The 27929-nt window shown below is 25.6% G+C and overlaps 2 protein-coding genes across 4 annotated transcripts in view; both read left to right on the forward strand.

Moving 5' to 3' along the window:
• Nucleotides 1–13750, forward strand: part of LOC113555701 (glutamate decarboxylase) — a 32007-nt gene extending 18257 nt beyond the window's left edge. The window contains exons 5-10 of the mRNA XM_026960214.1: nucleotides 518–597; nucleotides 3526–3765; nucleotides 8477–8555; nucleotides 10248–10397; nucleotides 10508–10702; nucleotides 12077–13750. Of these exons, the coding sequence (XP_026816015.1) occupies nucleotides 518–597; nucleotides 3526–3765; nucleotides 8477–8555; nucleotides 10248–10397; nucleotides 10508–10702; nucleotides 12077–12250 (918 nt within the window). The 3' untranslated portion in view covers nucleotides 12251–13750. The remainder of the gene's footprint in view (nucleotides 1–517; nucleotides 598–3525; nucleotides 3766–8476; nucleotides 8556–10247; nucleotides 10398–10507; nucleotides 10703–12076) is intronic.
• A 9821-nt stretch (nucleotides 13751–23571) lies between these two features.
• Nucleotides 23572–26028, forward strand: LOC113558876. Of its 3 annotated transcripts, none has more exons than XM_026964461.1 (5): nucleotides 23572–23784; nucleotides 24605–24803; nucleotides 25061–25163; nucleotides 25606–25679; nucleotides 25887–26028. In XM_026964461.1, exons 2-5 carry the CDS (start codon nucleotides 24611–24613, stop codon nucleotides 25940–25942), a joined length of 426 nt encoding a protein of 141 aa, XP_026820262.1. In that variant the 5' UTR covers nucleotides 23572–23784; nucleotides 24605–24610; the 3' UTR covers nucleotides 25943–26028. The 3 variants fall into 3 exon arrangements, with proteins under 3 accessions (XP_026820262.1, XP_026820264.1, XP_026820263.1); XM_026964463.1 differs by having other exon boundaries at nucleotides 24605–24782; XM_026964462.1 differs by having other exon boundaries at nucleotides 25606–25683; nucleotides 25887–25950.
• The last annotated feature ends 1901 nt before the right edge of the window (nucleotides 26029–27929 follow it).

The raw sequence follows: 27929 nt of genomic DNA on the forward strand, positions 1-27929 counted from the left end.
TTGCTTATTTTTAAATAAAATATTAGTAATATTACGATTTTTTTAAACATAAATTATTTCTATGTAAATAATATGTATATTTTTGTGTTTAGTGATCTTATAGTAAAGGATTAATACTTAAAATTAAAATTAAGAGATTTTATTTTGAGTGTTCTATGCCTTTGTGATAAAAGTAAATATATTCTTTGCTAAATAATTTTACCTAAAATTTGATAATATCGGGAAATACTTTTATTAAAAATGTATAGGTACATTATAATATTATTATTGTATCAGAATTTATTACTTTTTATCTTACACGGGAAGAATACCGTACTATTTCTATTATCAAAAAATAATCTAGAAAACACTATACATTTAAAGAATTTCTAGTTTTTTCTTTAAAATAAAAATTCAAAAAATTGGCATTTCGATTACACAAAATTAATATTACGGTATCAAGTATTAGATACCAATTGTATTTACCTACGAGATAATTGTATAAATATATCATATTAATAAACTTGTTGTTTTGCAGTCTCATTATTCGGTTAAGAGTTGTGCATCAGTATGCGGGTTAGGAACAGAAAATTGTGTCGAAGTACCTAGCGACGAAAGGTAAAATGTATTCTATTCTTATAATTTTATAAATTTTAATCAATTTATATTTATTTTTTAATGGTTTTATTTTTCGAAAAAAAGTTTAAACTAAAATGAAGTTTAAAATACTCAACTTTTAAGAATTTTGAATTCCTAAAAGTATACGATGATTATAGATTTTAAACCTAATGGCTTACACTATGTATACTATATTTGAACTTTCAAATACTTATAATTTATTTATTTTTTAATAATACTGTAATTTTTTTCACGATAAATTATAATATAATGGTAATTTGCTTAAAATCAAAAATGCTATAGTATAAATGACTCACGTTTAATTTTTACCAAGTAATTTTATCGTTTGTTTAATTTGAATATTTTTTTCAGTTACTTTTTTATTATAAAAACTGATTAAATATTCAGTTTAAACTATAACATTTATTAGGGACCTTAGTTACTGTACTTTTCAAAATTTAAAATTACAAATAATTAGTAAACACAGTTTAGTAAATAAACATTAATAATTTATACATAAATGGTGAATTTGTTTTGTTATCTTGTACATTTAAATTGAAATAATAGAATACTATTATAGAAGTAATACAAATATAATATATCATAATTAAAATAACAATATATAATAATGTATTAGAATCATTAATGTTAAACAATAAAAAATATGTTATCACGTATTTTACATTAACATTACAAAATACATTTTAATAATTGTTGTACTTATTGGCCTTATTTCAGATGTTTGAATTTTAATTTATCAATGTAATTAAATATTAATAGTGAAATTATAACTTCTATTATATTGTATTTCCCATAAAAATACTATATAATTATAAATAACGCTTTAATAATTGTCCTATTTTTTATAATATTATTACAAGTGTAAATAAATACGTAATATAGATCACACAACAATAATTTGAATTATAAATATAACTTTATACGTATGACAGAAACTTTAATTAAAAATTAAATTTTCTTAATTTGTAACTTATTTTTCAATCAACTTTAACGATATAAATAATTTTAAATTATGATGTTAGAAATGTATAAAAAAATAACTATCCTGTCATATATTTGTACACCATATAAACATGTACTAATAATATTTTTAAATATCGTTGTTTAAATTTGTTGAAAAAATGAAAATTAACTAAATCGTCTGTTTATGAATACCTAATCTACTTTTTTTCGCCTAATTTCTTCAACAATACGCTACAAAGATTTATTTTCAGAAGGAGTTATACAGTGTATAAGCTATATTAATATGAAAAAACTGAACCATTCCTTAGTGGCAATTTACAAATGTTCAAAAATAATAAACCATCAGGATATTTTTGAGATTTTAAACCATGATATAATATTATATATGACTCAAGAGTTAGTATTTTAGTTGGACTAATTAATATTTGGAGTTTAAAACGTAAATTTCTAATTTCTAAAAAAATTACTATTCCTAAATAATAGAAAATTAAGTAAAATTCTATTAACTATAAATTTATCACCTTTTTTAATTGTTGTGTTAATATAATGCTAGACTCGCATTTTTTTCAGTCTAACATATAAAATTTAAGTTAAGTAGATCTCGTCTAATTTTGTTAGTTTTAATAGAAAAGTTGATCGACTTGTTACTGAAAGAGGACAACATATTTTTCTTACTATTTTTACTTAAAAACAAGTTATAAGCTTGTAACAAATTTGTATTAAAATAGCTTAGATCCTAGACCTCTTTCTCTATTTCTTACTGCTGTTAGTCTATTTCTTTATATATTTACATGATTAGTTATATTCACGCACGTGTAGCCTAATAGCTTCAATAGTTGTATCACTGATTATGTAAATAATAAACTGCATAGTATTCATCTTAAAATTATCTGTATATGTGTATTGATTTGTCAGCTAATCGAAGTCAATCTGAAGTCAGTAAAATCACAATAATAATTTAATATTATACTCGAATAATTCAAGTGTAATTTTGTTTGTAATTTTTGTTATTATTATAAAATATGGTAATTTTTATAGACATAAACCCTCCTATATCTTCAAGAGTAATGTCCATCACATGGTACCACAATGTAATTGTAGGGGTGAAACTTCACCCTACATGAATGTGTATATTAAAAATGCTTAGCTCCCTCAAAACTTATTGCCGTATTGCGTCCATAAAATACGAACATAAAATACAATTTTCTAACTTCTGCTCAGATTGCAGATCCGTGTAATCCATCAGACCGTCATTATACACACTATCAAAATGTGTGTTTATAAAATATATATAAATCTGCTTAAATGTATAATAAGTATTTAAAAATAGGATTTAAATTGGTGTTTTTTATATTTTTAGCGGTAGAAAAATTACTCGTACTTTTAATTTGTATTGTTCTTAATCAATATTTACCTACTTATACTATTGTAATTCATAGTTTAAATCTTATTTAAAACTCTTCATTTTAATTTATGGTGATGGAACATATGATATGTATATATCGATCAATTTATAAATGACTATTTTATTATATAATGAATCTATTTGTAATGCAAAAGCAGTTTAATGTTTATGTTTTCACGTACCTACTTAAACTTAAGTAGAAATATAATAAATGTCGGAAGTACATAGAAGTAAAACTTACCTATTACTTGTAATAAAGTATAAGGCGATTACGTAAAATAAAATCTTAAAATTAAACATTAAATAACAAGTCATAATAACTTATAATAATAAAATCTTAAATTATTATAGTCATTAATCATATTTTTTTTTTTTTATTATCAAATCTATCAAATAGAACAATTGATTTGCATTATAAATAATTATAATTGATACCTATTATACCTACTTGACGAAAAATAATATAAGCTGTTGGGTTAGGATTAAAATTTGTTTTCTATTTTCCATTAAGTTTAATTTTAACACTGTATATGACATAGGGGCCGCATGATACCTTCTGAGCTGGAGCGCCTCATATTAGAAAGAAAGTCTAAAGGTCACATACCGTTTTTCGTTACTGCCACAGCGGGTACAACTGTTCTTGGTGCATTTGATCCAATCAACGAAATTGCGGACATTTGCGAAAAATATAAGCTGTGGCTCCACATCGATGCTGCCTGGGGTGGTGGGTTGCTTCTATCTCGCAAGTACCGATATCCCCGTCTGGCTGGCATTGAACGGTAAGTATTTAGTATTGTATCAGTGTATATCTCACTATATTATATTAAGTTCCCATCGATATTTTTTCATCTACACTACAATAGCATATATGTACGACCAAATAAAGTAATAATATTATTACAATACTGTTGGTTATTATATTTATTAGTACTTAAGGTTCTACGACAGTTTTAATAATAAATATAAAATCAAGTTTTTATTTATAATACTTTGTTCATTTTAAAATGTCAATGAGAAAATACATTTTATTAAAATATGTATAATAATTAATAACAACCTAAAATTAAATTGGTATTATTTAATTATGTAACAATTGAGCAATATTAAATACTTACGAATATTATGATTCTGTCAACTAATAATAATTAATAGCACTTCTTGTAATTTACAAACATTTTCAAAGATAATTCCAATAATCTTCTCTAGTTCAGTTACTTTATAATTTTTATAATTATTATTTAATGGGATTATTTCCTTTTAATTATCATATTATTTATGTATAATTATTATATTCAATTAATCATATTAGTAATTTAGTTATATATAGGCATATGATACACAGGTTAGGTAGCAAGATGTATTTTAAGACATGACTAGTTTAACTTTCAAAATAATTTCGTATAAATATTAACTCGTGGAATATATAGACACAAACACAACAACTTGAAGTTTCTATAATATATGACTTTTAATTGAGTTATCTTAAAAAAATCATACTTATTATGAATAAAAACTATTGTCAATTATTAAAATTAGAAAATTTTAAGAATTACCCTACCTAAGTGCCTATAAACAATAAACAAACAGGACGCCAGTCAGTACGTGATGATATAGGTTGAAAAAAAAAATGGTAAGATTCAGTGTTTTGATTAATACAGTTTTAAATTATAATTATTATTTAGCACTCCGCTTGTATTTATATTTATTATGCACCTGTAATGTGATGTAATATAGATTCTTTTTATTGCACATTTCTGTTGTCGACGGTCAGTTTTGTTGAGGTCCTCGAAAACCTGTGGTAAAACTACGAGTATGTATAAAATACAAAACGTTATCATTTTTTTCAAAACAATGATTTGCGACATAATATGCTAATAAAGTGACGGGTGGTTTTTTTATTATTATTATTTAGCAATAGGTGTAGGTTGGCGGTCGGCTTAGTGGGCGATAATTAGATTTCGAGCCGGCACGTGTCGTGTGGGCAGACGATGATAAACGGAGCCGAACCAAAGGGTTTTATGTGTAAACACAGTGCAAACTGCACGATAAACACATTCCCGGAGGACTCACTATCGTACGATTCAATATGTATGTGTCACTGGGTGGGCTCTACGCGCGCGCGCGCGCGTGTGTGTGTGTGTGTAAATCTACTACCGCTAATATCACGTACTGCAGCTATTATATTTACAACACACACGCTGTTACGACGAAACCCGCGTGCCCGCAACAGTAGCCGCGTTTCCCCTACACGTTCGCGTCCCTTCGAAGCGCTTAATTGAATTTTAATGTCCGTTCATTAATCAAACGTCTACCGTCTGCCCTGAACACACGACCCTAACCCCGCTGTAAACAATATTGCTCAAAAAAAAAAATTAGATTTCCATTCCCGGCCCCAATCAGTTCGACGTAATCCTTTCGCGCGATCCAGCAGCGGTTTCGTCCGTTCGTATTTTGCTGCCAGATCCATTATAATATAATGTATATAGAAAACGAAGACGAATATGCTGCAATAACACGCATCAAATTCGATCATTATTACTTTAATATTGTTATCGTTGTAATAACAAAATGATCATCGTTCATATCTTATCGGTATACTGACACACACATGAATTCATGACATATAATTTATTGTATAATATGCACGCATGATACTATTATTGTAATATAAGATATTCGATCATAATATTATCTTATGATTCCCGATTTCTTAGATTTTTATTACTTATAAGTTATAACTAAGGCTTGAAACTTAATGCACTAAAAAAAAAATCAAAATTATGCACTTAAATATGTTCTGAAAAGAGTTAAAATAATATGAAGTTAAGGGTTAAAGGATTCATTATTAATGAAACATAGATACAACAACAAATTTATTAAAACCTTTGTTTTTCCTTTTTAAATTGTTTGTCTTCTCATCTTATAAGTAAATAAATTTACTACGATGTAATACATTATTTGTTTATGATTATTTAAATTATCTAATCAACATTTGTTTTTTATTTCTTAAAATTAACTAAACTTCACTTAATTTTTAAATTAAATTTGATTATTATATATACATCTATTAAAAGCACTGGCATTAATTAATTTTTTTATTAAATAAAATAATAACTCAAATAACAGTAAGTAATAGTGACATGTTAAAAACAATTTCAATCTATATGTATTCGATTTAAATTATTACACTCGCTATGTACATTGTACAATAATACTTCTTTATTTTTTCAAAATTAACTATTAATACTATTGCTGGGGTGAATTGTCTACAGTCGGTCTAGGAGCTTAAGTCCCTCCTATAAATCCTTTAACATAACAGTTGGCCCTACCAACGATGGTTCACACATAAATGTGACAACTCGTCTAGTATAGATCATACATTAAACATTTATATTAATATGTTAACAAAATGCCTTAATTATAAATACGCATAATATGCCAACTATTTTACCTATAACCAAAGACCGAATACTATGAGAAAGAAAAGATTGTTCAGTTTGTGTAATGCGTACAATAGAAAACCATAATAATTTTATAATAGGTACATTATAAATAGGATATCGCGCGCGTAGAGTAATATTACACTATTAAATGTCTATACGTCTTCAAAGTCACATAGGTCACATAGGTCACATTTTCATAAATATCTCAGTTATGTTGAAGAATGAACTGAATGGAGGTGTTTCCGAAAATTCACAAAACTAATTAACAATTTTTCCGTTTAAAGCTGCACACGCTGGCTAGATTAATTAAAAAATATGACGTAAAAACTATCCTCTTCACTGTTAATTGTAATTTTTTTAATATTTATGTATATAAAAGAGGGAAGAAATAGTTTATAATGTAAATGTCATCACAGAATGCTTCTTTAATGATACAAAACTCTAAGTATTTGAAAATATGATATTAATAACTTATTTATAAGTATCCTTAAAAATTTCGAAAATAGGATTTTAAATAAATGTTTTATTATAAAGTAAAAAAATAGGGGCGAGTATACTGGTGAATCATGCTGTAAGTATTTATATCCCTCATGCGCAACGATCTCAAACTTCTCGGTCCTCGATAACAACAGTGATAACTGCTTTAATAATAATATGCTTACGCAGTACACGTTGATTATTTATATAGCGTAGTCGCTTAGACTATTATATGAATTGGGAATGATTCGAATTTTTTTCAACTAATATCGCCGAAAGTGCCGGGCGTATGATTATAGTGTGGAGTGGAAGGAATGTGTGCGTTTTACTGCAGGTCGTATCCTGTAAAAGGTAACTCACCCGTCGTCGGAATGAACATTACCGAAGCGAGCTCCGCAGTCGCGTGCTCTTGTTATAGTTTTTCGCGCGGAATGGATGCGAATTAGGCGTTGGGACCAAATCCGGGATTATCCGGAGCACCGCGAATGTCTGGCTTTAAACGTGAACTAAGCTCGTCCGCCTCACATTAATGCGTTCAAATCGTAAATATCCGACTGGGTCCTAATCCACCGCGCCGCCATCCCACCGCTACTTCAGCACAACCCCCGTAAAAGGATCGTAGGTCTTTTTATATACGTTTTCGTTAGTAGTTTTATTTTTTTTCCTTCTCTCCCTATTTTTCCGACACAATTTTTCATCATTTGTGCAAACATTTTGTTTACCGACGGAATTATCCTCGGCACAACGCCCCATTTTTGTGGAAGTTCTTATACCTATGAGTACCTTACTTATTAATTTCCAACCACAATATGTAACCACACGTGTTCCGTCATTTAAACTGCAATTACGAACATTTTCATTATTTACTATTGATTATCATTCAATCAACTCTTTTCAGTTATAATACTAACTATATCGATACCTATGTCCAATAATACAATTATTTTGACTTATTTTATATCTCATTCTCATTTAAGACTTAATTATAGTTTATATATACTAAATTATTTGCAGCATGCTTTTATACATAACATGTACGCTTAATGAATATCTTGTTTTATAATGAATATTTATAATACCTAAACAAATAAATAATAATTTAATAGGGATAGGAAGTTAATGACTTAAATAATTATTTATTTATTTAATTTTAAATTAACAATTATAATTAAAAACCAAACATAACCAAATAATTTGGTTTAAATTTAATTTCTGCACTATATCTTAAATTGTTACCGAAAAGTAGTATTAGTATACTTAGATACCTATGTATCTATAATATAAAAATAAATAATTTATATTTATAGTTACATAAACAATAAGGCTATGAGGCATTATATATTTACGACATTTTATAGGTATACTTAATCGGTAAAAAATAGTTAAAATTATCTGAATTTTAAAATATACAAATGATAAAAATTACTTATTTAATTTATTATAAAAATACATTATTGGGTAGAGAATAATATATTTGTCTAGGACGTTAAAAAAATGAAAAAAGTTATCAACTTCCGAACCCTTAGACTAATATTAAGAATATAATTTAGTTTTTCTTCTTTTATTTAAGGGCTAACTCGGTGACTTGGAATCCACACAAACTGATGGGCACCTTACTTCAGTGCTCCACAATACATTTCCGAGAGAATGTGAGTATTAAATCATTATTAATCTCAAATGGTTAATCCTTATAAATTATACAATATTATAAAATATTATATAGGTAAAAATTAGAATAATAACTAATAGTATATATAGTAGATATATGGGTTTAATTTAAACTGTACAATGTGTTTAATACTTTATCGTCTGTATAAATGTCTATCAAATATATTATAACCTATATTTATTATTTTTATATGTTTTGTATAATGTAATATTATTGTTGGTTATTTTATTATTTTACTGAAATAACAATGTCTGATTAACTAAAAAAATTTAAACTAAACTTTAAACTTAAAGTATTATGCCCCCCAAATAACTATAAGAAATAAATGGAAATTTAATCTGTGTAATGTTCAAATTTAAGAGTTTTTTTATCATCCAATATAATTTAACTAAAAAATTGTCTCCGTATTTTGCTATAATGGACTAAATCGCTCCTTTCGAGTGACAAAGTCTTCTTGAGCTTATTATTTTATGTATACAATGTATTACCATGATGTATTTACATATGATTTGATGTATAATAAATAATAATGTTTTTATAGTTATGGCTAAAACTTTCATCTTATTTAGTTATATACCTACCAATAAGTGTTATGTTTTTATTTCAAAACCATCTATAAATAATTTTATTAACTTTACGACGTAACTGCACCTGCAGCTTATGAGCTATAGCACTTAAATCTCCGCTAATGTTATTGTAAAATCTTATGGTAATTTATATTTTATTTATTATTGTTGACATTATGGTATGAATTATAAACCTAGAAAAAACAACAAGTAAATACTATACATAATACATAATACATGTGTATGATGTATATTTTCAACCTCTTTTTCATTTACATATATATATATATATATATATATATATATATATACATACAATTTATATTGTTATTTAATTTTAACAGACTAAATATTTATTTATTTTACCTAAACAATTTTGGTAAAAATATCTTCAGCTTACAATAATACAATCAAATACGACTAACACAGACGATTTTTCAAATATAATATGTAGTAATCAATAAACTCATATTATGCATTTGTTCAACCTGTATCCCAGATTCCCAGAGCCTTAATAATTGGTATATTTTAAAATTAAAAAAAAAAACAGTATTTTTTGTTTAAAACGTGTAGTCTTTTGATCCCACTCTGTAATACGGACAATTAATTTTTAAATCGCTTTAATCATGGTAAAACGTCAGACCCCCGTTTGACGATAATGTTTCTTAAAAAATAAGTTTGAGATTTTAATAATTTAAAAACAAAAAAAAACTTTTTTGACAACGTTAAATTATCCGACACTTTCAAATTTTTTGGTAATTAAAATCAGCTTTTATCATTTTTAAAATTGAAATAATACAATACTCATAAATTACTTCGGTCATACTATTCAATTGACGTGACTGTGTGGAGTTCACAATAATCGTTGATTGTTATAAATAATACTTTATACCTATGATATAAAATGTATGCAAATATTAGGTATAGCATAGCCGCATAGGATTATCCCAAATTTTTAAATAAATAAATTACTACTCACTCAGATACATAAGTACAAGTTAAATAAAAATTGTCTACACGTTATCCCTTATAAAACAGCAGTGTGTTCGAGAGGACTGAAAATAATCATAATAAAATTTCATATAATAATAATGGTAAAATTTCAGGGACTTTTGATCAGCTGCAATCAAATGAGCGCGGAATACTTATTCATGCAAGACAAACTGTACGACGTCCAATACGATACAGGTGACAAAGTAATACAGTGTGGTCGTCACAACGATGTGTTTAAACTTTGGCTACAATGGCGTGCCAAGGTATCAGTATAATAACTGTTTGATTTTTGTTGATAAATTGTACCGTTCTTTTTTGGCTTACCTAATTCCGATGTAATTTTTTTCACTCTACACTACTGTGGCATATCCAGGGTACTGAAGGTTTCGAAAAACACATGGATCACTTGATGGAACTCAGTGAATATATGGTGGAGAAAATTAAAGCATCGCCAGACAAATATTATTTACTCCTTGAACCGGAAATGGTGAACGTCAGTTTTTGGTACGTGCCGAAACGCTTGCGAAACATTCCACACTCGGCAAAACGAGCAGAAAGTCTTGGCCAGGTATAAGTTTCTTAATTAAATTCAAACAGTATTAAATTTTAAAAAATATACACAATAATAACGAATGTCTACTAGATACATCACAGTTCTGAGTTTGAATTAATAACGTTTAAAAATGAAAACACCGGCAATATGTTTATATATATAAATATTATTTTAATATTTTTGTAATAATATTTAATTTAATACCATTGATTGTAATCTTCTTTAAAATCAAAACTAAATCAGTTTAACAAACAAAATATAATGCTTTCAGTTAATATGCATTACTTATGCATAGCACGATTATTATTATTATTTATTAGAATAATACATAGTAAGATACTTAAATTGTGTTGAATTCAAATAGACATTAGGTTTCAAACGTGTTACCCCTTTTATTATTTTTACTGTGTAAACAATAATTCCGATAAGCTTGTTTAAACATATCATAACAAATCACTAAGTCCCTTTATATTGTGAGGACTCCCTTTTATACTCCCCAAAAATAATTATGCAATAATTCCGTCGTAACCATAGAATTACTTCCATTAAGAGTTAAAATAAATTCTCTCCTTAATAATTTAATTTTCTAAACTATGTTTTAATAAATAATATTATACAAGTATATACGTGTATACTATAATAATATCTGATTGACTCATTTAATTATTCTAATTACATTTTAAACAACAAATATTTTATCAAGAATAAATAAACTGACATTTATATTCGTGTTTGAAAAAAAGAACTAATGAAAACAATTTCTAAGCTAATATTGATTGTATAATACTTAATATGTACCTATATTTAAATATTAGCATAGAAAATATAAGTATATGTAAAGCTTATAAGCTATATAAGTTAATATTCTAATAAATATATTACGAAATACGGGTACCTATATATTAACTTAAAAATTAAAAATAAATTAAAATAAAGACTATAAAAACGTATTTCATTGGTCGTATTTTTAATGTAGCTTTTAATGTACATACATTTATTCGTTTATCTTAATTATTAATATATAATATTAGGTACTTAAAAGTTTTAGGTATTATCGATAATCTATATATATTTAACTTTATATTTGTAATCAACGATAATATTGATATACATACAAATACAATAGAAACTAGAACATGATCATATACAAAGGCTCGTTTGCGTTACACTAATGAAGATTTAATCTCAATAATACAGTAAACAGCTGATATTACATTCAAAATAAATACTAAAACGTGTTTAAGGTATAAAATTAAAAATTGTTTATTTCAAACAGATAAATTCTGACTAAGTATTTAAAATAGCATTTGGTCAGCCCTTACCTGCAGTTATCATCGTACGGCTATATAATATTTAACCAACTATCTTCCGGTAAAAAAATTGTTGCAGATCACGCCAGTTCTGAAGGGAAAAATGATGGAAGTCGGCACGCTAATGGTCGGATATCAGCCACTGAACGAGATACCGAACTTCTTCCGGAACATTATATCCAGCGCCGCAGTTACCAAGGCGGATGTCGACTTTTTGTTGTCCGAACTGGACCGCCTAGGACAAGACCTTTAAATCGGGAGGAAAAGAAACGATTAATGATAAATTTCGCTAGTCTCTATAAAATGTTTAGTTATTATTGTGTTATGTTTTCGTAGACACTATATTATCACGATCCCCGGCCAATGGCTCTATTCCAGCCGTGCGCCGTAAATAATAATAATAATAGGAAGCCTGTACAGACAGGCTGTCTGTGCTGCGTTTATAATATATAGATAAATCCCATAGTTATTAGTAATTTTTCGTTTTAAATAAATAATAAGTGATAAGTGTTATCCACGATTTTTCTGAATTATTATTATTGTTGTTGTTGTATAGTTGTAATAAAATAAATAGTGTGCCTACTATATTATACTATTATACTGTATAATATATTATTATAATATGCGTCGACCGCACGTTATATTATATTACAAATTTACAATATTATTTTTGCTTTTAAACATCGACTTTTCTTTGATTGCGAGTATTTATTATTTTCCTCTCCGTTTTTAAGACCGCATCTGGTATTTATGTGATGATGGAAATCGGCTAATAATTTTCTTAAAGGCGTGAGTTGTAACAACAATAATAATAATAATTATTATTATTATATAGGTACCTACTAAGATTAAACACTTCTGTCTAATGACCACACGCAAATCTAATATCGTTTATAAGTCTTCAATATAAAAACCGTTCGATAGCATTGTTTTATTGGAATAATAATATCCCTTAAAATCAATAGGGTTAATAGTCCATTTAAATGTATCCAGAACTTTTATTCTTAACCTACAATAAATACCAACCTCCCGATAACTGTTCAATCAATAATAAATTGTTTCAATCGAATGATGGCAATAATAATAATACGACATAATAATAAACCTATCCATTACGGTTTGGTACACTAAAGATAATCACGTAAAACGTGAACAATATTCGAAACGAAAAATTGGTGTCTGTTAAAATAAATAAGTAATATTATTAATTACGGTTTATCTTAACTTTTGTACACGATTTTTCGGTTCGAGTGGGTTTGCGTCTTATATAACCAGGTTTAATATATATATATATATATATATATGTTTGCATGCTTCAAAAACACTATAGTGAAGAAAATCCACAAACGTTTTTCAATGCACTTTTTTTTATCTTTAGATACACCGTTGTTTTTCCGCACCGTTTTATTCGCACATTTGCACAAAAGTTTTTTATTCGCACTGTTGCACTTCAAAATATTATGCACTTCAGTCTTACACTCTTACACAATTTACACTTTCTATACTTTTTAAGCATATATATATTATATGTATAATATAATAATAACATAATCATGGACGTTCTTAAATAGCTGAGCGTACAAGACACGAGCGACAAAAAGCCCAGTCCATCTCCGAATCTCCCAAGCTTAATATTTAATATATTACTACATGACTATTTAAAACACAAAAAGTGTTAAAATCTGTTGTAAAAATTTACTTTTTATAATTTTAACGTTTTTAATATTTTCTAAAAAAAAATGGACGTTCTTGAATATGTACCTATCGTATTATTATATTATTTTTTATATAAAATATATACATGACTATTTTAAACTTTTTACTCAATATTATAATATATAATATATATACATAATATATACTAGTAGCACCGTAGCATATAGTCACTTCAAATGCACTTTATACGTTTCGCACTTTTTATTAATTCATAATTATTGCACATTTTTGTATATTGATTCAATATTCTATTTATAAAATAACATTTAATACTACGATGTTTATGACTATATTGGCACGCTTACTTAAGCATGCGATTAGTATCATATAAAACATTGCAATATTGTTACATAATCACTAATGACTAATACTAATCATTAATGACTTTAAAAAAATGTTTTCTTTATAACTATACACAATATTATTATTGCCATTAAACAATCTATCTGAATATCTTTGAACACCTTCCAACACCTCTCCATTAATCATTATAATATATTACAATATATATTGTTCATCTCGTAAAACTTTCTCTTCTATAGGCACCTCACCCTCTTGCTGAACCCTATTCTAATTTGACGCCCTTCGGTAGACCATTCACGTTTTCCAAGCTATTCATCAAATCTTGAGTACCTATAGGCACCCATCGTAAAGAACTTTTTCCCTACGGCGTGCGTTCACGATATATTATTTTATTGAACGGACTTCGATCAAGACATATTGTTAGAACCTAACTATCCGCATTTTTAAAGACGGTAATCTACCGTGTATCGGGTTTGTATTGTCTGTTAATGTTTTCTAAAAATTAAATCTATCCAATTTAACTATAAGTTATAGACGATTGTATAGTGCATGTTCAAATCTTGTCATCGATCACACATCCGCATTATATAATTATAGTTGCGGGTACAGCTTAATGTAAACCTACACTTTCGAAAGTAAAATAAGTGGCAGAAGGAATCTGAGATGAAAATATCACTATTGGTCTCAAAAGTAGCTCACTTAAACGTTCCAACTCTGATATTGCACGATTTAGTACCAGATACACGTGCGGAAAAATAACGTTTTTGCCTAAATACCATCCACTTTATCCATACTATAACATTATAAAATACTTAGATTTTGGCAATTTTTCACGTAAATGTCCAATAATTTATCGGTTCACCTGATTCAAGAAGAATCAAAAAATATATAGATAATATTATATAATTAAAGGTACCAGGTTTACTTATTATATTAAATTTGTTATCGATTCCACTGATTCAATGTATTATTATTTTCCCTTAATAATATTATAATTAAATATTTCGTTTTTACTGTTTATGTTATTTATTTTTATGTATTATATTCATATTATAGTCGTTATATCATTACGTTTGAGCTAATGTCGGTTTTATGTGAAGTGTCGGCGCGCATCGGTTACATATATTAATATATTATTATCTACGTTGAATTTCATTCACATATATAGTATAATATTAGGAACTAGGAAGTATAAATAATTATAATATATAGTAGATAGTAGGTAGGTGTTTAGTAAAATAAAAAAATATATAAAGGCGATTTTTGTTTCTCCAGCTGCGAAATAAATCATAAATACTGCAATAATAATATGATACTTAGAATTTAGATACCATGATCGAAATCGATCACACATTAATACATGAAACACCTGATTTATTATTATAGAAATATTTATATTACGCTATATTGTTCAACAACTGCCCTCTTAAACCGCAGTCAATTGAAGCTGAGAATAAACTTAATCGTCCGTTTGTTGTACTAATAATTTTCAGAGTGATTATAACATTTTTATGACATTTAACAGATATTATATAATATAATAATATAAATACAATAATGTTAATATAATATCCTGTATTATTTAAATATTATTGTGATGACATTATACCGTTTTCTAGTGTCTCGTGTAATCACGACGTGTTCAAGGAAATACAATACCTAATATTATTCATTATAATATACTCATAATTATATTTTAATAATAATGTAAGTACCCAATTTAAATACCGATTCAACAAGAACTAATACATATGTCGTAATTCACGTAGCATTACTAAACATTTTTTTTTTTTAAACACTTCTATACTTAATAGACGTTTTGATGTCATTTACACTATTTTATTTTCGTTTTATAGTCGTTATAATATATTACTATTAAATAAATATATATATATATATATACAAACGTATAATATAAACACAGCACGACACACTGTGCTAATATATTATATATTATTATTATTATAGCTAGATATATTCTATTATATACATACTTACTGTTATTAAAATTTTAAAAACGTAATGTGTTGAATATTATTAATCATTATTTTATTGTTGATCATGTTACCTATATATATTATATTATAATATATTATTATTATACCTATATTATACAATACTCCTTCAACATATAGTATATTACTGTTTTCATTGATAGCCGATCGATGGCTTAGTTGATAGCGCACGCGATATCATTTTTATCGCTTTTTCAAAAAAATTTTAATAGCATTAAATTAAATATTAAATTCTCTATTTTTTGTGATACAGGTTGGGTTATACTTTAAAATTGTAATTCATTTCATAAAAAAAAAATATATATTTCTTTAAAGATAATATATCATATTTTTTAATAGTAATAAAACATCATTTGATATTTCTGAATGATTTCATACTTTTATTAATTGATTTATAATAATATGGCTGCGCTAAGTCATCGATATATAGACTATTTTAGTGTGTAATTTCCTCAAGTATTGGGTAACACCGATAAGACTTTTGTTAATTTTTGTTTCTGATCTCTTTTGCTATTATTGTACAATAAATAAATGACAATAATCTTGCGTATTACCACTATTATTAAACTGCATGCATTTAAGTTATTATTATTATTTATTATGTTTGTAAACGTATCAATGGCTGTTCAAGTAAAATAAAGTGATCCAATCACTATACTCAAACTCGCGTAACCAATAAAATTCGTATCTAACGTTTTCTTTTCGTTGTCAAATATACAATATATTATATGTTACCCGCCTAAAAATAAAATATTATTACCGGAGCGTATATTCGTTGATGTATAAGTACATTAATAAATGTAGGTCTTGTGTTAAGCCTGATGCGTATTTAATGCCGGGTTTTGTTGATTTGTTTTAAAACTGTTACCTGTAGAAAAAGTATTATATTATAATATAAAATATAACCTAATACATAATACAATATCACTATCGTTTGCTTTATTTTACAATAAATTATTATTATATTAAATGTGTCGATTTGTGGTAGTAGGTATCCGTATCTTTATAACCTAAGTATATATAGGTAAAATAGTAGACATTAGTAGTTAATATTATGCGTTACCTATATAATTAATAATTATTTTGAAATTATAACTTAAAAAGTGGTACGCCGATGACAGTTAAAAAAAACAAAAAGCGTTTTTAAACGTTTGAGTATATACTATTCGCCCAGTTGTTAAACATTTAGGTATATTGTGCAATTTGTGATTTTACTCATCTTTTGTATAATAATTAACAGTAAAATAACACTGCAATGTCTGCAATTATGTTAAACAATATAAAATAAAAAATTATAGAATAATCGTTCACAAATTCGAAAAGAGTATTTTAAACCTACATTGCTGAAATATTTGATAGATGTGTCAAATGTGTGATTAGAAGAAATACCCTTTAAAGAGGGAATCTAACTTTTTTGTTTTTTAAGTTATGATAAGGTATTCAACTTTTTTTAAATAAAACCAAATCTACCACGCATTTTATTATGATGTTTCTCCAAAATTTTTGAACACTAACATAATTTTTTTTTTTTTTTAATTTAAAGCTATTTAATTATCCTATCAACCAACTAACGCAATTTAACCAGAATTTAGTATGGGTTTTTTTGTTTGTGTATTATTTTACTGAATAATACCTAGAATACCTTGTAAGTGGCTTTCATATCTTCCATAATTGCAGAGTTATACACAACTAATCATAACAGATATTTAGTGATCGTAATTATTGGCTATTTATAATTTTGCTAAACATGAGGCATAAACTCACCAGAAATAATAAAGATAATTTAATAAGTATTAGTTCATTTTTTAAATATAACATGGAACCTAATTAACGAAAAAAACACAAACTAATAATAAAGTAGTTTAATATAAAAATAAATAACAAAGAAATAAATGTTATGTTTATTTAATTAGTTAATCAGATTTTCAAAGTTCCCCACCTGACTGTAAATAAGCTTGAACTCTAAATGAAACACTTTTTGTACCTATTCCTTTGTTTAAACGACCGATATTCGATTCTAAAAAAATTAAGACAATAACCATATTAACAAACAGCGTATAACTCTGCAATTATAGAAGATATGAACTCCTAACTTATTAAAAAGTAAAGAGTATTCTAGGTATTATTCAGTAAAGAAAAACCCATACTAAATATTAAAATATTTTGAGTAAAACAAAATTTATTTTTAAAAATTCTAAATTTTGATAATAAAAGTTTACTTTTTTCAATTTAATAATAATAATTTTCATAATTCTGGTTTAATTGAGTATATTTTTTGATAGGATAATTAAATAGCTTTAAATTTAAAAAAAATTATATTAAAATGTTGAAAAGTTTTGGAGAAACATAAAAAATGCATGGTAGATTTGGTTTTATTTAAAAAAAGTTCAATTGTCCATAACTTAAAAAATAAAAAGTTAGATTACCTCTTTAAAGGGTATTTCTTCGTAATTTTAGGTATACTTTCATATAACGTCGGCCGATCACTTCCCCCCGAAACACATTTTATATCTATATTCTTATGGAAAAAATAGTAAGGAATCGATTGAGTTATTTATTGTCAAAACGTACGACTATCCAACTAAAATTAACCTACTTAACTTATTTTTCAAAATGTATTATTTCTTGTACTAAAGGTCTTACTTCGCATATTTTTCCAAAACGTAGTATAAATATCCTTATGAATTATTTCCTTTTTACATCAAAACAGTGCTGTGTTATAACCAATGTTATTAATATTGAACTACATTTTTTATAAAATGTGCTAATGCCAATACTGTTGAATCTTTTAAAATTAAAATTATTTCATTAATTCGTATTAAAATATGATGTGGTTTAATAGTTTAAACGGTTTAGTACAAAATCAACTATAATAAATAATATGAATCAACATAAAAACAATTATATGATAAGCCTATCCATATTCAATGAATAAAAATTATTCATATGATTGTAATTTCCCGCCAAAGTCCGTGATAGCTGTTTTCGACTTCTTTGTGATTGTAAATACTAAAGGCTGTGTTATCGTCTATTCGTGTAATATTCGTAATTAAAACAATGAAAAATCGAATTATGATTTTGAAAATTAAAAATTAATAAATTGGAGTTTTGATTTATAGTGAAGATACTCAACAATTTCTATACTCTTTTATTATTTTAATATTACCAATTGGTACTTATAATATTATATTTATAATTTACATTATATATATATATAGTATGATCTCGTATTCTCATGAAGAACCGTACATATTATGCATAATAGACAATAGTAGAGTACCTTATACAGTTATACCTACTTATAATGGCTATACTAAATCTTAAATTTAACAACGATAACTAGGGCTGAGTTTACGATGCACTTTGCATTGTTCTCAGAAGCTTTCTGTGCGGTACTTGTTTTGTTGCAAATACATTTAAGGTACCTATTTTTGAATAAGAAATTTTATTTTGCATTTTTTGATTTTAAAGTAATTTTTGGGCATTATAAGGGCTTATAGATCATTTTAATGATCATTTTAAAATGGGTTTTAGGCTCTAAAGTTCGAATTCAAAATTTCTGTCTACAAAAACTTGTTGGCGGATAAGAGGTTTTTTCTATTCGAAATTATGAAACACGCTCTCGTAATTCAATGTTCAATAAAGAATAAACACTTTTTTCAATACATCCAATAAAATAAAATGTTTATGTAATAAAATACTATTTAAAAAGTAATATTATTTTTTTTTAATTTTTAAGCTATTATAAATAAATTTCAAAGACATTTTTCCATGCATTAAATTTCAAACACATTAAAATCCCGGGCCTAGTGATAAACTGATAACTTTATAACAATTGGTTTGGCTAGGCGCTAGGTGAAAAAAAGAGGCTTATTTTTCGACGACAATTTTGTAGTTTACTTAAAATCCATCGGCATTATACAATTATTATTTATTAAAAAAACAATAAACTATATTTGCATCTTCATAAAATTATAAATACCAAGTCATTTAGTTGCCTGATAAGTTTAGCTCTTTTAATGGAACTAAAAATACCCATAACTTTTAATAATAATAAAATTGTTCTATCATTATTGCTTTTATTTGAGCATTATTATTTTCAGGTGCACACAGCTAGAGTCGTGTAACATATATCACAATTTTTGGTTGGTTTCACTTTCCTCATTTTCCTCGCAACATATCTAGCAAACACAGTTGGCGTATGAGGATTTAAGGAAAGCACAGTGTAATAATTATTATCAGTTTCCAAACTAAATAAATAAATAATTAAAATTCAGGTATAATTATTACCTGTAACTTTTTTTCTTAAAATATTTCAAATTTATTATATACTTCTAGGATATCTTGGTTGATACGTCTAGTCATTAAATACTTGTAACCAACTTTCTTGGAGAGATATTGTATTAATTCCAAAGCAGTATATGTTTTGAAATTTTTAAACCAAGTGCTGTAGATGTTGTTAATTTTTGTTTTGAAATCTACTCATCCACATACATTAAAATATCAGTAAGTACCTAACCAGTTATAAAATATTTTTTAAAATCTATATTTTGAAAACTAATTTAAATTTAATTTTACTTTGTTTTGAATTGATTCAGGATCTGGTCTTAAAGCACAAATTAGTAGCTTTGAATTCATATCATCTACTGTTTTATTAAATTTTTTTATAAATGAAACAGTAGCTTTATAATCTGTCAAGGCGGGAATCGAATCTTCATAATACTCCATTCTAGCTGCATAGATCCAACAAAAACTAACTACAAGTATAGATATATTATGTACATATAGTTATATGAGTATTGAGACTGATTTGAGTATATAAATTAAGCTAAAAGTTATTAATTATTAATACTATATAATAATATACTATTGAGGATTAATGACATTTAGTATTACCTACTTTAAATTTAAAAATAATCATGTAAATGTTTTTTTGTCCCTTGTTGTCTTAGTAAAGCTTGAAATAATGAAATAGTTTTTTCTTCACTTCCACTAGCGTATCCTGATATACAGCTCGGTACAAAGCATTTATTAGGCTTTGTTAATTAATTAATTTAGCTAATAAACTTTTGAAAAAAATATTATTTGTTATTTAGTAACTCAACAGTCAATAATAGACATTTAAATGGACAGTCATAGTTCTTAAATTTACAGTTCTAATAAATTTGGTAAAATATTGGGAGATAATTTCTATTTTAAATATTGTTTGTTATGACTGGAAATCTACCTCTATAAATTTATTTCATTGAATTTATGGCTATATATAACGTTTCCATAATTCTGTAACAGTGAACAGTCAATCGTAACACATCACCGCTCTTTGCGCTCACTGCTCAATAAACTGATGATATTCAACCAGTGTTTATATACTGTATATATTAAACCGTTATTTAATTTATAATTGTATAAAGGACTATAAGAAATAACAAACTTAGACCATAGTACTTAATATAATATTTAGTATCAAGTAAGAATAGTAAGAGGAAAACGGAATAAGTATACCATTAAAAATGTAATACATTATCTGTTTTCTCACTCTAGCCTATGAAAAACGCTGACAAAACATATTTACTAGGTATAGTATTCCTAATTCGGTTTATGGCGAAAAATACTTAACATATTAGGCTTGTGGATTAAACCGAAAAATTATTTATATATTTTTAATATTTATAAGATTATATGTTATAAAGCTATAAGGATATTGCACATTTTGATTGTCGGTTGTAAGCTATTCGAAGGGTATAGAATATTATTTTCAACAATCCAATATAAATAAAAGTATATTGTACAAGGCTTTCTTTTCTATAGAAATACTATAATACATATAATATATTATATATACATACACATAAAACATGTATTTTGCTTCCTTAACCTTGATCCTGGAATGTCAGTGGCAGGTGAAATGTGTTTGGGTATCAAAATTGTTGTTCAATAATATGCATTGTAAAATGTTGGCCGGTGGTTGGTGACTGTATATAGACACTCAATATATTGTCTGCTTCGACGCAGCTGCCAACTGGTTTGTGTCAATATATCGTATATTCGTGTATACAATATTAAAATCCCAGTTTTGTCAATATATATGCTACGAGTATATCTAACATTCCAAATAAAATACATATCTACGTATAAATAATGGATATAAATATGTTGTTAATGGTGATATTTTTTATGTAACACTCATTATTATGAAATACCTACTAATGTTTTGCAAATATTTAGTACTTAAAATGTACTATACTCTAATTTTTTAAAAAAGTTTATATTTCCCAGGTAATTTTTCTAATAAAAAAAAAATATATTAATAATCTGTATTTATTAATTTTTATACAGAAAACTACTGATTTAATTTCTTCAGTTATTCAAATGCCAAGTGGCCAAAGATATATTATTGCAATGGCTTCATTGAATTTTTTTTATAAAATCATGGCCATGATTTATACAATTTATATTTATAAAAATAATGACAATATCTCTGTTCATATTATTCAAATGTATAGGAAGTGTTATAAAAAATATGGGATATAAATGTACATTTTTTCAATTACGCCAGTATAATCTTGATCATAACATCTATAACCTATATGAGAAATACAAACAATTTCTGGTTTTTATTATAATATAATATGCCACTGAGCCTATCTGGCATCGACTGTAATTTAATTTTCTAGTTTGTTATCGCTCCGCTATCGGATGATCGTTCCTTGTGTCCTCGTACCTACTGTGATAAATGTATTATAGTATTATTATTACAAATGTTACAATACTTATAAAAGTAAATACTATCAAAATCTTCTGCCATCATAAACAATAACATACCTAGTAACTATTTACGAATATGTAGATAATGTTTCAAGCATAATAATTGGTATTATTTATTTTATTATTACTAACAAATAAAATAATAATGAAGAAGCATTACTTCGTTAATAAAAAGAGCAATATTTTAGGTAATAATAATTAAAATATTATTTTTTTTTAAATATTAAGAACATTTAATTCAACTTTATTTTTTATTTCACTTGTTACATTTTATGCCTGTATCGTTTAGTTATGTTATAGGTTATATAGGTACAGAATGAAATTCATAATGAGTAATGTCTAAAAAAGTATGTATGTACAATATACATATACGTTAATCGTTAATCTACGTTAAATACGCATTTGAAAGATATGTAATTCCATTTCCGCTATAGAAATAGAACATAGGTAAAAACAGTGTTAGGGTTTTATCGATTCCGCCGTTTTATTATCAATAAATTCCGCCCGATATTTTTCTATATTGATTCTGCCGTTGAATAATTGAAAATTATTTATTTTAATAATAACAAAATACAAAATGCTTACATTAATATAAAATTAATTTTTAGTTTAATTTTAGCAATATTACATTGCTAATAAAAAAATTCAGAGGAGCTGATATGCAGCGCAATCGATAGGTATCTTACAGGTCACTTAGGCGCAATCGATATACGTCCGTAGGAAACTTCTACCTAAGATAACGTTTTAAGGTTCCGTTGTTCTCTGATTAGCCATGCCGATCCCCACTACTAAATCTTCTCAACCTATAACGATCATTATTCAAACTAATAAATACCGCGGGCTGTGCCATACCTCAAACGTGAAACGATCGCAATTCAGTTTAGCTCCAGTAGTCCAGTCTTAGTACAACCACTAAGCGCCGTCTCTTCGTGATACTCTCAGCCATCACCATCAGTTACATTGTTCACGAAAAGTGTTCTCTGAGCAAGTATGTTACAATAATGATACTATCAGCAGTATCAGCATAATATATTTTATTATTTTATCAATCACTTATTATTTGTATAATTTTTTTGAACATCATACAGAATAGGTATGCTAGATTTAGCATTTGTAGATAGATTCATTAGGTATATCAACTACTATACTTTATTTCACAAATTTTGAAAACATTAAAAGACTTATTTAGATACTGTTTAAACCTAATCACATATATTTATATATTATATAAATAATATACTAGTTATAAAAAACAATTATAAATTATATATTTATATTATTATTATTAAATTAATTTTTTTATTTATAATGTTATTTTCATATATTTATATCATCATATTATATTAATAATAAGGATTTTTATAATAAATTATCTATCAAAAAATGTAAAGTAGGTATTTAAATTAAATGTTAAAAAAAATGTATATATTAATTAAGTACCTTTATAAATTATGACAAAAGAATTTCAAAATTATCCATACTTTTATTTTTCACAAGTACATTTTATAAACATCTTAAACTATAAAAGAAATCGTTTGATTATTTCAATGTCACCAATACTTTTTAATTTAACCAATTTTTGATCAAATTACATCTTGATAACAGTTAGCGATTTTTAGAATATTCATAATCAATCAATAGTATTAACACTCAAAACTGTACGATACAAATGTATTTTTTAATTTATTAATTGATCTTAGTTACAAATAAATGCATTAACACACAAGAGCAATACTTAAAAGTTATTTTAATTTAATTTTAGTTATACATATCTACTTCTAATCCATATTATGTTTTTTATGTTTCAGATAAAAATGAAGACATCAATCAGTATCACTATTATCCTAATTGTATGTTTGAAGTGTTTGAACATTGTTATGGGGTCACCCTTACATCAGCCGTTACACCGTGATGAGCATTATATGAATCGGATGCAACAGTTTTGCGGCCAGCATCTAACTCAAGAGCTTGAAATTTTATGTGGGGGTGATTACAATGATGTCAATGGTTAATATAATTTCTCTTTAGAATCTATTATAGTATTATATTATAACTATAAATATTAATTTAATAATTGTTATTTATTTTTATTATTAGTTATAAAATATATTTAATATTTATTATTTTATAATAAACTGTAATTTAAAGAATTGTGTAAATATTACTATCCAATAATCAAGTAAACTCATCATATATTATATTATTTTCATTGGCTTATTTAATATCTATATTTAACATGATTAATGATTTACCTGTATTTACAGATAGTGCCCATCCAATGCAAAAAAGGATCACTGAAGAATGTTGCAGTAGACAATGTTCCAGAAATTACATCAAAATGAACTATTGTAGTCCTTTAGCCGAAGAGTAAGTAATTTGTAATTAAATTAAAATTATAATGATCGTGTGATTAATGATTTTTATTAGATATCTCTAATTTGGAACTTAAATCAACTATTCAATAAAACTAACATACTTGTACTTGCAAATTTGTAAACAAATTTGGTATCCATATATTTTTAAAACTTTTTTTTAATATCATCGTTAAAAAACGTTTATTGAAACAATTTGACATTTGTTTTAAAAAAAAAAAATTGTTAACTTATTTTAAAACTTAAAATTGATAGTTGGAATAATAACTAACTTATAATAATGTATTTATTTTAAAAGATCAAACTAGTAAATTTTATAGTAGTTAAGTTCAATTTTAACAACTGTTATGAAAAATACTCATATTTGAGTGAATTCTTTTCAAATTATTGATTTGATTTTTTTTTGGCAATAAATTAATATGTTTTATAAATTACAGAAAGATATATACTGATTCGCCAGATCTAAATCCAATAAAAGAAGTTGATTACCTTGGATATTATTTTGAATTGCGTAAGTATGTAATATTTCCTCAGTTTTAAATCAATGTATGGTGATATTTATGACAACTAATTTTTTATACTTCGATTGATTAAAATAAATTAATGATCGAAAACCTCCTCTATCTATTCTTCCTAACTGTAACAATGAATACACTTAAACGTTTACCTAAACTCATGAAGTGGAATATTTTTAATAATTGTTATCGATATTTTGCAGTTGGACGTATATTGGAGCCTATGGTGGAGAACACCAGTACACCAATTAACCATTGACAACAACAACGAAAACACAATATATATATTCATTCAATTTTTTTTTATTAATATTATGTATATGTAGTAATGTATTTATATTTTATAATAACAATAGTATAATATTTTAACACAATAAATTATTCATTTCAAGATATCAATAATGAATTATTTTTAATTAACTTTTCCTTATAATTTAATAGTTTAATTTTTAAAATAGCTGTTTTTTCAACCATTATTTGATATTTTTATTTTCTAAGTTATTTTTTTAAATTTTTTACACTTATTACAAGGTAGATTATCTCAATTCAAAATAATCAGAAGATTGTGCCTCTTTTTAAAAGATTTATAGCTAATTTAACTAGTAAATTGTTAGAAATTAAGAAAGAATTATATAATATTATTAACGAACAGTACATAAAGAATATCAAATAATCCCTATAATAATATAATATATTTGTAAATAAGTATATTTTCTTCAGCAGGAAAATAATCTAATCCAAAATATTTGTTAGATATGTCTATACCCGTGTTATTTTTTTCTTACAAATTTATTATTATTCACAATATTATAATATGTCAATTGATGTCATACAAAATTCAAGCATTTATATAACTGTATAAAAGTAAGTATGATTTTTTTTAAATGATTTTGTACATTCTGGCATGAAAAATAAATTAAATAATGTTGAGGTGAATTTAGTTTTTGTTTATTGATTTAGATTTCATTAAATTTGTGCAATTAGTAATATGAAAATAACTATTGAACTTCTTAAGATTGATCAAACATCTAGTTGTGCCTCTAATATTTTTCTAAATTTTGAATTATGTAACAAATGATATGATTTTATTTTCTTAATATATCAGATTTGTATAAAGAATAATTCTGTAGAACATGCTTAATTCACGTGTGCAGTAGGACAAACTAAATGTAGCTATATAAAGGCTTTATTGTTACATGTCTATAAACATATATTGGTATTAGATAACTGACTGAATTTTCTTGGAGAAAAAAAAGAAAAATTGTTGATGATATTGTTTAATGTATTGATGGATTTTACTTAGATTTCTCTGAGAATGAAATTCTCAGAATTGACAAGTTCTATGGAATTTCTCCATCATTAAAAATTCTAACAGCGATTTAAAATAATATATTTTAAATAGCATAATACAAGGAACCATATAGTAGAATTTTCTTGGTCACTGAAACCCAAACCTATTAACCATTGACATGATAATGTAAATTTACCACCTTTAGAGTTAGAACTTTTTTAAAAAGAATTTGAATATGCTTTCAATAAAAAAGAATTTATTTAAATTAGACCAAAATAAAATAGAAAAAATAGCTACATTCACAACCGGCATTAGAAAATATAAAATGGTCTCTTTATAGACAGTATAGAATTACTGCAACTAATGTCCACAAAGTTTTGAAATGCATTAATCGAAACAAGTTTCCTCCATTACTATTTAAACACTTTTAGCCATTTACAATCTCAATTCAAAACGAGCTATTCAATGGGGTAAAAATCATGAAGAAATGGCATTAAATGAATTTAAAATCAAAAATAAACTTTATATTTCATCTATACGTATTTGGATTCATGAAGCAGAAAAAATAGATTTAAGTCCTCATGGACTTACTACTATAAATAATAAAAAATATTGTGTCAAAATCAAATGTCCATTTAAATATCGTAATATAAATTTAAAAGAGTATTTGTAAGAAAACTCAAATTATATAATCAATTTAGAAACAGATATAAATGATTAAAAATTAAATATTCTAAACCACGAATACTTTGATCAAATAAAAGGTTAAATATATTTAACTAAATTTGAAGGTTGTATTTTAATCATTTGGACCATTAAAAGCATAAAATAAGTTAAATATATGTACTAAAAGGTCTCAGTGAATTTTAAAATGATTTTGCATAAATACGTATTATTAAGGTCAGCAATATAATAAATTTGTTTGGTCACTGTTTAGATTCTCAGAGAGTTTATT

Source organism: Rhopalosiphum maidis, chromosome 3 (genome assembly GCF_003676215.2).
Source record: "Rhopalosiphum maidis isolate BTI-1 chromosome 3, ASM367621v3, whole genome shotgun sequence".
NCBI lineage: Eukaryota > Metazoa > Arthropoda > Insecta > Hemiptera > Aphididae > Rhopalosiphum > Rhopalosiphum maidis.

Bases quoted from the DNA above. Each gene is read 5' to 3' on its own strand.
- LOC113558876 (XM_026964461.1), top strand. From the start codon at position 24,611: ATGAAGACATCAATCAGTATCACTATTATCCTAATTGTATGTTTGAAG. The intron at 24,804-25,060 runs GTTAATATAATT...CTGTATTTACAG, and splicing joins TGATTACAATGATGTCAATG to ATAGTGCCCATCCAATGCAA. The intron at 25,680-25,886 runs GTAAGTATGTAA...GATATTTTGCAG, and splicing joins TGGATATTATTTTGAATTGC to TTGGACGTATATTGGAGCCT.